The sequence below is a fragment of the Antedon bifida genome, chromosome 1 (assembly GCF_963402885.1).
Source record: "Antedon bifida chromosome 1, ecAntBifi1.1, whole genome shotgun sequence".
Lineage (NCBI taxonomy): Eukaryota > Metazoa > Echinodermata > Crinoidea > Comatulida > Antedonidae > Antedon > Antedon bifida.
The window spans coordinates 4,961,278-4,973,346 of record NC_136226.1 but is presented as its reverse complement, the minus strand read 5'-3'; the positions used below and the strand labels follow the sequence as shown (position 1 = coordinate 4,973,346).

Below are 12,069 nucleotides of genomic sequence, written 5' to 3'. Positions count from 1 at the left end.
ACCAAATAAAAATATATTTCTTAATTCAGTTTGTTGAATTCACTGCTAAGCAGGTGTGTGTCACTGTTACAATAATGAAATATATTATTATAGCTATAAATTTGAAGATAATTTGTCACCTAATATTTAATATGACATACTATACTTTTTCATGTTTTATTTTTTTTCATAATATATTAAAAATCTCTTTTTTTTTCTGCTTAGCACTACTTTCTCCAGCTGATATTATTATACAGATATTGACTGCTTAGAGGTTAAATATAAGATTTGACATCCCCGAGGAAATGATATTATGTTCGAGGAAATATATATTCCCCGAGAACATAATATCATTCCCGAGGGGATGTCAAATCTTATATTTAACCGATATAAAAGGCGATATCTGTTATATTATATAGCCAAGAACAAGTCTGCTGGGTTGGGTGAAGCTAGGCTAGGCCTAGGCCTCCTATAGTATTTGTATTGTATGTAAACAAGCCTGCCTAGACACCTTACCTTGCGAAGAATAATATACAGATAATTACTAATTAATGATTCCTTGGCAATAAAATATTCACTTAGGCCTAGGTCGTTTAAATTAACAGAAGAATTTCCATCAATAAGCCTATTATTAATAATATTATAATCAGGTAGGCCGAATAAACAATTCGTCTTCTTCTCTTCGAGGAGCCGAAACACCGGATGTTCAGTGCGTACTAGTTACTAAGTGACTACCGTGAGTATTGACCAATCACAAACGGTGTTTCATCACATTTAGGGAGGACTAATAACAAATGAGGGCGCTATGTATGCATAGTTTAAATAGTTTAGATGATTAATTTCTTCAAGCAAGCTCCGTGGCGCTGCGGTAGAAGCGTTGTCTTGCAATGGAGTGACAATTCCACCCAGGTTCAAGATCCAGTAGATGACTTTTGTTTATTTATCGGCAAACGCGAGTGTTGCCACACGAAAATTACACAGTCAATATCATCGAACTCGAGAATGTATATGTTTAATGACAGGGGACACGATAATTACGCGAAAATTAATCGGTCAATATCATCGTTCTCGAGGATATATATACGATTTACGATCCTCGCAGCGGTAGTCATGTGACGCAGTTTTAACCAATCACGTTCACGTATTTACATAGGCTATGTAATATAAGCTAATGCTGAACATTTTTCCAACAGTAAATATTGTTTTATTTGAAACGAATTATAGCCTATTTTAACGTAATTACTGTACTCCTAATCTGTGAAATACATATTATTTATATTTAATGTAATTAACTCCTAATCTATCAATGCTAGAATGTTTAATACATACATTCATTCATTAACATATATTTGTAATACCTTTGATCCTTATCATAATTGTGAAAAGAGAAATGTACTTTTAATCTATTGCAAAATCTGACAATTACTACACTTGAAATGTCATACTTCCTCTTTACTATTTACTTTTCCAAATAAAAAAATGAATTTACAGGTTTGATGTAAAAATGGAGATAAAATCATGAAACCTTTTAATAAATTAAATATATTATCTCTTAGTCTTATGCTTCAAGGATAATGTCATGCAACAGTCACATTAAATTGGCTCTTACAATAGTATTTTAATACAACAAAATAAGTTAAACTGAATTTTGCTTGTGGGTTTGACGTAAAAGGCTATTTAATGAATGAATGAATGACAACCTTGACAAGGTATGATTAAATCAGAAAAGACGTTGGAACAAAATACACATATCATGACAGGTTTGACTGGAAAGGCAAATTATTTGTGAGGTTATTTTATGGAGTTATGGAGATGTGGTAAAATAACGTAAGGGCATGTGGCGCAGAGTGTTAGGACTTGAAAGTTTGAAACCAACGCTTGTCGCATTACTTGTGTCCTTAGGCACGACACTTTACTTATGTTTGCCTCTCTTCACCCAGGAGTAAATAAGAAGGGTCGAACACCGTTGCAGTGATTACTACTGCATAATTTGGGAGCTGTACATACATGTTTGATCCAATGATCGGGTAATATTATGTGAACTTAGAAGCTTTGTGTATTATGCTCTGTCTACACTATCAAACTAGTTTGACAAAAGAAGTGTGATGTGCCCAAATATGGTAGTGTTATGCCCAAATATTGTCAATATATGGGCACATCTCATATTTTTGTCACAAAAAGTTTGATGGTGTAGGCTGAGCTTTTCCATAAGTACAAGCTTGACATAATATTATTGAAATAGAACTATGAACTATTGGAACATATTGAAAAAGTAGTAGAACTCAAGAAACAAGGGTTTGAAATCAGAGAATGGATTTATAAAAGTCAAATCAAATTTAAACTGCATAATGGCATGTACACCTCCAATGAAAGACAACTTCTCAGAGTAGTATTTAATAATAGTAGTTTGACAATTTAAAATAACTATAAATATAGGCTACAGAAAATGCATTATTCATCCCGGTGATCATTCTTCACTATTAAGCATGATGTATTTATAAAACATGTATGATTACTATGCCTCTGGTTCTGAGAAATTTTTATATTTTATCTATCTGTATTTGTCATTTACTGTAAAGTCTTACCTGACTGTCTTAAAGCTATGCAACTGTCTTGAGAACTTGACATTGCAAGCAATGTACGTGAAACATCATCTTTATCATGCGTTCCAAGCATTGAAAGCAAAGAGTAAACCATCTCCACCTAATATTTAAAATTATCAGTGCATTAATAAACTATAAATTCCAAAGAATAAATTTTAAACTGCCCAGTGATGTACTAAAAATTAATTAAATTCATTTAGAAATGATAAGATGAGGAAACCTGTGACAATGAGAAAAAGTAGCCCCAATTGATGTTACATCTTTTTTTATATAAACAAGAATAAATTAACAACCTTTTTCTCCCCAGAACTTTAAAGTAAACATATAACAATATTTAATAAAATATTTTAATGTAGTAGGATCAGGATAGCATCTTACTGAATACAGCATGCTTCTTATTAAACTGGGCAGCTAACTGAAAAGTTAACAGTATGTTAAAGACCTTTATATATTTTAGACTGGGCAGAATAAATTTAGGCTGGCATAACTGCAAATACACATGAACATGTTCTACATACCTTACTGCCCATCATATGGTTAGGCGTTGAACCTGAGCCGGCAGAGCTGTTAAAACTCATGACACTTGATGTATCCATATCAGCATTCAATTTTGCTGAATGCCGTGATTGTTGGCTATTCGCAGCAGGTAAAAAGGACCAAGTCCCGTGATACATCTCTGGATTTAATGGCACTCCCATGTTATGCTGGCCCTGACGTGGGTACGCATTATCTCCCGTCAGGTGCATATATGGATCCATAAAATCATCCATTGTTTGTGTTGAGGTAGTGACCATACGCGATTTTGTTGATGTGTCTTCTGTGTTGTCGACGTCGGGTAAAATGCCACTGTCGCACGGATAACGAGAGGTATTGAATCCGTTATTATCCCCACCGGTATTTGAATCATCATTGTTATTGCCGTCATTTGCACTTGTGCCCTCGTTTTGCCGACTCTCCGTGTTTGCATTTGTATCGTAATGATCACAGCTTCCGGAGTCACGTTTCGACTCTTGAAGATCATCCTGAAAAAAGAGGTCAGGTCAAACTTTTAAATTACGATTTTCTTTTAAGATATAGTACATATTACTAATGTTTAAATATAACTGACACCTGAATATTACAACACAAATATGTTATTTTATTGATATGCTGGTCGAATAAATAAACGAACAAAACCATCTTAATAAAAAATCTTGTTAAATCTAAATAGAATCTTCCAATGTAGTTAACATATTTTATTCATAAAATCTTTTTTTACATCCCTACATGAATACCAACCTGCAAGATTCTCTCAAGTTGGTCCTGCCGAGTTTGAAGCTGAACGATCTCTTTGTCGATCTTCCTTAGTCTTTTTATTCTCGCCTCATATCTCGCGGCTATCTCCTTATACGTGCCTAGCCTATGTTGCATGGTATCTTTTACGCGGCCTACGTCGTATTCAAGCTGTCTTCTCGCCATGTTATTCTGCATTGAAAACTAAAATGAAAGGTTTTTTTTTAAATTCAAGGTCAAATCTTATAAATCTCTCAAGGTCAGGGCGTTTAAAAAACATTACACCATTAACATTACATTCGATAATGTTTCTAGAAATAGTATTTGTATTCCATTAAAGTCAGAAGTCAGCCACAGCAACGTAAATAATCCTGAGCGGAATCATAATGATGGCTTTGTGCATAGAATTCTTGAGGTAAAGTTCAGAACATATAACAATACAATTTGATTAACATTCGTGATTGTTCATAAGGTACGCAAACAATTACAGCTTTGTTTTCGATATCAAAGTCTATCTGAAACTAGATATGAAAAGTACACAAAACTAAAGTAGCAAACTAACAGCAAGAAGAGATGTAGCTAAAAAATGCACACACACAAAAACCTATTTTGTACAGTTATAATAGTAAGAAAAGTGAGAAAATCCCTTTTTCGAATAAACAAAGAATAAGCATCTCGTAATGTTATCAACTAGAAGGGATATAGCCAAGCTTATCACACACAAAAACTATTCTGCCATAGTAAAGTGTATCATCAGATCTTGTAATGTTAAAAAAATGAACTTATATTTCATATCAAGCGCATAAAACGATCAATAACACATTTGTATGCCATTGAGAAAAAAAGTATAATATCGATATATAAAAGATGGTAAGCACCTGACGAACGACGGGCCATTAAGTTAATGAGATAATATGCACATATTATATTATGATAGTTGTTACAGCGTTGATAGAAGGGGCAGAGAATTTATTTTTTACAATAAATATCTAAGTATTATTTTATGTTTAAAGATATATTTGACCCCTGAAAAAATCATTTATAAATTTGTTTTTGTTAAATAGGCCATTTTAATGTTACACCAGATATTAAAATTCTGCCAAAATATAATCATAAAATGTACAACATAGAGCTATATTTGAGACAGAATATATTCTCTTCTTCACGATAATAAACATGAATGAATACATGATAAATGTACCTCATCAATTAAATTCCACATACTGTGTATTTTAGCATAAAATACATACAAAATGAATTAAAATCATCTTGAAAACCATTGCATTGGAGAGAACAAGTCACCGAAACCTACAGTACAGTGAGTAGTAGCATGTCAGATGATGACAATGAAAAGCCAAAAATGACTACACTTAATTTGAAATATCTTTTAAAAAAAGAATTAGATACTTACGCTCTCTTTTGGAAGCGCCTCAAGTTTCTGAGTTAAACCTTGTAATTGAGTGAGGAAGCATGATTTCATAGTCTCTTCATTCTCAAGTTCGTTGACAATAAAGATCCTACAAAAAACAAAATAAATCAAAGTGAACAATGTAAATCCACTTCAGGATAAAAATGAATCCACTCAACATAACTACAATAAACATACATAATTTTCAATATTTGTAAGAATAATTCATAAATTCAATGACCTTGGATCTGCTTGCAACACTCAATAAAAATAGTTGTTAATATGTTTGATATTTATCAGAATAATTTAATTATTCATATATTTTTTAATACTTAAATTATAATTTATTTTGCAATTGGTGATTCCTTTGTCAAAAATACTTGAAATGAAAATATACTGAACCTCTGCAATGATGGACACAAATATACATATATTCAAAACTAAATCCATACTATTTCTTATTTGTTTTATAACACGCCTACCTTTCTAAAGTAAAGTTACCGAAGGCTAGGCCTATAAAAAAAATGAGAAACTCAGAATTTGGCTTCAGAGTAACACTAGAGGTTGGTTTCATACAGCCTAACATTCATGAGTCTAGCATGTCACACAAAATATTTACAAAAGTGAAATAGTTCCCCCTCCCCACCACCAAAAAAGGGAGAAAATAATGCATGGCCTCTCACCAAAACATTTTTAAGGTTATATTTTTCACTCTACTTTTAATGTCATTATAATATTCTTGAAAATGACTTGTTAACATCGATCAATAAAACGCTGATGTGTATTTAAGTGGGACTAAGTAGAGCGTTTGACATGGAAAGTTGTGTAAGTGTGGAATTTTTAGTTTAAATGACAGATATATGATCAAGAATTATAGGATAATATCTATATAATCATGATTTATTACCAATAAAATTGTGTAATTTACACCATTACATCATTTTAGTGTGCTTTTTTTCAATTAATTTTTAATATCAGGTGTAAAACAGTAATTTATTTTTATAGATCATATCTCAATTATTTGCAGCAAAATTTTGTAATTTACACCGTTATCATTTTTAGTGTGCTTTTTCAATTATTTTTTAATATCAGGTGTAAAACAATAATTTATTTTTATAGATGATATCTCAATTATTTGCACCAACTCCTGATTCCATAATTAATTATATCTAAAATTTGTATTTCCTAGAAAATTCTTTTTTAATATCCTGAAATGAAAGTGAATGGTTAAAGTGGTATTATATAACACCTAAATAATGTCCTGTCATTTGATTGGACAACTGTGGGTCACAGGGCGTGCAATAGTACGCACTATTATTGAACGGTCAATAAATAGTACTTTTTTTCTTTATTTTACGACTATAATTACTGTGAATCACTTATAAACATTCATTATTTGTATATTATATGATTAATATATTATTAAATTAATATTCAATTATTATTTCATATTTTATCTTTAATATTTGTATATTATTATTATGTCACCTTTGTTAGCACACTTCATGGAACTTAAAGAACCTCAATTAATCTTGTTTAATTTTCATTGATATTATGGACTAAGAATGTTATTGTAACTTAGGAAACAGATGCATGCAAAAAAAATAGCATTTTCTCACTATGAAAATACTTTGGCTGTTTAGATAAAAGGTGATGAAAAAATGCAACAGAAACTACCGTATACTCATTTATAAAGGAAAACATTTATCAAATCTTTGTTGAAACTAACAGTAACACACAGCCAATTTACTTATGTTGGCTATAGATTTAGATTCATTGCTTTATAAACTATGTAGAAGCTTCTTCAGACTTTAGAGGAATGTTATACAATTAATTGCAGTGCTGAAATGTATACCTTAATTAATGAGGAGCAGTGGGGAAATAGTAAAGTACTAATTGGTGAAGAATATGCATGAAATAACAAGTTGGATAAATTATTAGCTTGACATTTAAAAGAAATTTAGAGATGATGATAGCAAAGATTGTGATGGTGTGTGGCACAGTGTGTTGGACGTTGGTTCTAATCCAACTCTTGCCGCATTGCTTGTACAGTATCCTTAGGCAAGGCACCTACTTACATTTGCCTCTCTCCACCCAGGTGTGGGTGTACAAAATGGGTACCGGTTAGATTAAGACACAACTTTGTGCTGATTTCTAGCTGCATTATTATGGGAGTATGTTTCCATACGCGTTTGATCCAAAATGACCGGGGTAATATTGTGCAAGACATTGAGAGCTGCGCTATATAAGAATCAACTAATATTATTTGTTTTTTCTTATGTGATACAATTGATTTTGTAACTACGAAAAACTACTGTTTCCGAAATAAAAGTAAAATGAAATGAATGAAATTATCATAAAATTATGTACAAATAATGATGGTCATCTTTATTATGAACATCTGGCAGGTTATGAAGAATGTTACAGATAATATTGAAGTACAGCATTTCGTTATTCATAGATTTCATTAGTTAACTTTAATCTTATAACATGCACTTTTACGGTATCAACATTTAGCAATAATGTGTTTGAAATTAAAAGCGTCTCATATTACAATAGAACATTGACATTATCATTAACTGTTCACTAATAACAGAATGTATATTCTCGCTCATAACAACGCCCCAAACCCATATTATCATGGATTCTTCTCATTGATTTCAATCTTGCCGATCCATATGCATCTCATCTGCAAAAGACAGACAGAATGTATTGACCGAGTGTTTCGTTTTAATTGTACGAAAGCGATATCGTTGCCTCGCCTGAACTTTTCAAACTGTCTGGGTCTTGATGCCGGACAAATGGAATGCTTTCAAATATAATCTTAGAAAATAATAATAAAATGCATCACATTCTCATGTATTTATAGAAACCATTAGTGAAGCAACCTATCATGAAATGTCAGATTCTATAAATAAAAATAATTAGTTTTTATGCTTATTTGTTGAATATAATAAATGTAAAACAAGAAAAATTTATCTACAACAAAACTGATTTTTTTTTACCACACCCAATTTAATAATATACTGTAGTAAATGAAAATTGCCTTTAAACAAATTGTAATTTTCTACCTTTTTATATCATCACTCTGTTGACTGCTGAATAATGGATGGATGGATGGATGGATGAATGAATGAAGGAATACATTATTGATGAATGATTGAATGGAAGTAAAGATGAATAAATGAATGAATGAGCGGAAGTACAAATCAATGAATAGATAGGTACAGTAGAAAGATGAGAAAACTATGAACATGTATATTCTGGTTTGTCAAAGTAATTTGTATTCATGTCTACAAAATCACTACCTTACATCCACTACTACAGCTACATAGTGGCATGTTGTTTAATGGAATCTGCTTACAAATTTATCAATCCTTCCCGATAAATCATTCGGAAAGAAAGTGTCAAAACAAATTTATGCCTGATGGATAAACAGAAGCGTCGGGATAATAAATAAAGCAAGCATGGAACACCTGTCACCAGAATTATGGTAATGAAATATAATATATAATAAATTATATAATGTAACACTTTTTAAAGGTATGTATAAATTTGTAGTACTGTATCTAGGTGTTTGTTTTTGTATTAGGTTAAGTAATACTAATAGGTAAAACCTAATAAAAAAAAGGAGTGATACTGTTATCAGGCCCATAGCCAGAATGCATGAAGGGAGGGGGGGGGGGGGGGGGCTGTTTCTTGACACCAATTATTTTTATATTAAACACAAACCGTAAAACAAGTTCTTATAATTAACAAATTTTTTCTGCAATAATCTTTTAATGTAAAATATTTAAAATACATAAACGTATGTAATATAGATTGTCAAAATAAACTAAACATACATAAAACACTAAATAAGGACAGACAATAGAGATAATAATGAATGATGCTCTTCCTTGCTGTCTGATTACAACTCTTATTAAGATATTAATAAAGATAACCGAATAAATTATTACTAACAATAGCATGTACATATACATTACACTGAGCAAGGACATACGAGTAGAGTACTAGTAGTAATAAATAAATGAATGAATGAACCTCCGTCAGATTACTATACTACACTACACCACACCTGATTATAATCCATACAATACAGATTACCTATTAGATAACATGTATGAATACTAAAATGGCAGATAAACCTTAATAATATAAACCATAAACAATAATAATATGAGAGATTAATAGATACAACTCACCATCAAGAAATCTACCTGCAATGTATGCTACGCTAGCCACAACAATGCAAATATATGTTAATAAGATATTCACAACGAGTATGACTCGTTCAGTAAGCAATCACTCCCCTACTCAAAAGCAGCGTACAGTGGATTCCTCTGCTTGGCGTAATCAATAAACGACCCAGTGGGGACACATTCTTACAGATCCAAGAGCAATAGACTAGAGGCAATCCATCATTACATACAGAATGCCATAAATATTGTTTTATATCAGCCATATATCCTGTTTTATTAGGATTCCATGGATTTTAATTTTAGCAATTACATCATAGCTTTTTCATTGCAATGTCTGATTAGCATATTCATTGGAATGTTTTAATATTCATTAGCATGTCATTCGTTTTATTGATTATTTTTCTTGGAATATTCACAAGATGACTAAGTGTGCGGAGGAGGAGACAGCTAGCAAGAGGAAATTATCATCAGATGGGTGGATGGTCGGATGAGTACTTATTTGGAGGAATTAATATTTACATATTAGAAGGTTAATATTGATTTTCATAAGAATCAAGGCAGAAAAATAATACTTTAGATATCTATATGAAGGATTTATTATCAGATTATCATTCATTCGTCCCTTTTTCCATCCATGCTTTCAATGACAAATACTGTTGTAGTCTATACTGTATAGTGTATCTTTATTACAACTCTTTTCTAGTTTATCATTATTTTTTTCTTATTTATTATTTTGTATGTCATTGTATTTTTATGTGAGCAATTGTGCCTGTCATGACATTAAAATGGCATATTTAACAATAAAAATTGTAGGTATTTTTTTATGGGGAACTTGTATTTTTAAATGACAAAAAGGGTTAGGTGGTTTCATCACAATGTTATCAGTAGTTTCCAACCAATTTAATAGAACACTCCAGAAACTGGAATAATCTGGCCTTCTTAAAATCTACAGTATCTATTAATATTCATATTCAAATAAATTTAAAGGCATATTTTTCATATTAACCAATACAGTACAAAGGTATCAATAGCAAACACTAATAAACACACAAGAGGGAAGAATTTTGCCTCAAGTTTTATAGACAACCTTTGGAGTGCCTAAAGAAATCTATTAAATATTCATGAAATTTTAATTAAATTCATTTTGTAGGGCATGTTATTTACCCTAACCAGTAGAAAATCTACAAACAAAGAGCGTTATCAAATACTTTACATCACAAGAGGGCGCTAACATCAATGAAGCCTCGACCATTAGACGATGGAGCCATTAGATTTAGATATATAAAAATTCCCTAGTGAAAACAGAAACCAAAGTTGCCTTAAGCTACATAATAAATATTCATGATATGCAAATTAATACATTAGGGCATCATATTCTTGATAACATAACCAACAATGATATCATTAAACAATCAATAGCATTGTGAACAGCATTATCAAATACAATTAGATGATAATCACACGAGAGCGCTAACAGCAATGTAGCCTCAACCAATAGACATAATTATGGTGGTCACAAGATACGAAATCAATACTATAACACATTTGTATGCTGAATTCATCTGGGACGATTATACATAGCGTGCTGTAATCTGCGTACATAAATTTATAAATTATAACACAGAAACATTATTTTGCTTACTACTAGTACTACAGTACAGTACTGTACATGCCCAGAATATCAAGGAATTATAAGGTTTGACCGAATTGTATGATATAAAATAAAAGTTTGCCAAATATTTTGATGCAGGGATGTATACAAAAAGTGTTAAGGGAATAGAAAAAGATCTTTAAACTAGCAAAATATATATTTTAAAAAAATGGGTGTTAAAATTATTGCCTTTCCAGCATATAGCAGGCTATAATGTGAATCTGTAGGCTACATTCAAGAGTTAATTGAAAAGGAATGATGAAACAAAATTAGTCTAGACAGACAGACAAACATACAGCTTTATTATAGACCTGAATGCATATGTCTGAAATCCTAGCATTGTACTCTAAACAGGTAGACAATATTCACTAACACGCATTCCCTTCATTTATTTAATTAAATTATCTATTTCTTTATAATTCATCCCACAATGCACCTGGACAGGTAAACAAATATTTCACGCTATAATAAACTGACCGACGCATATCCCGACAAAAAAGCTTCTGGACTTGATAACTAATTAACCTTATCCGTCTCCCCGATCAATATTAAATTAGAATTTAGTTCATTCGTAAAGCGAATTGCCAACTGCATTTAGAAATTTCATATCCAAGGATGGTTTGAAAGCGCCATTGATTCACGGACGTGTCAAAGATTGTTTTGCTTTACAATAGTCTAATCAACTGTGGATGGTTTCAGTTCATGGAAAGGTTTAGGTCTGAAGAATTTTAAATTGTAATAACCTGAATTTTCATAACCTTCAGCGTAATTTATCATTATGCCTTCATAATTATATCCTTTTTAAATCACTTTTACGCACAATTATAGCAATATTAAATTATTATGATGACAATAATTAAATACACAGACACCCTCTATCAAACTTATAACCTTTTGCTAGTCAATCAGCAATTTCACATGTTTAGTACGGCGATACAAGATTTGTTTTAATTT

At 31.3% G+C, this 12,069-nt stretch overlaps 1 protein-coding gene across 1 annotated transcript in view; it reads right to left on the bottom strand.

Moving 5' to 3' along the window:
• Window positions 1-12,069, bottom strand: part of LOC144851713 (adenomatous polyposis coli protein-like) — a 60,201-nt gene that overhangs the window by 11,836 nt on the left and 36,296 nt on the right. Inside the window, exons 5-8 of the mRNA XM_078709308.1 lie at window positions 5,266-5,371; window positions 3,849-4,058; window positions 3,101-3,604; window positions 2,565-2,682 (exon numbers count right to left, since the gene is read on the bottom strand). Coding sequence (XP_078565434.1) covers window positions 2,565-2,682; window positions 3,101-3,604; window positions 3,849-4,058; window positions 5,266-5,371 — 938 coding nt within the window. The remainder of the gene's footprint in view (window positions 1-2,564; window positions 2,683-3,100; window positions 3,605-3,848; window positions 4,059-5,265; window positions 5,372-12,069) is intronic.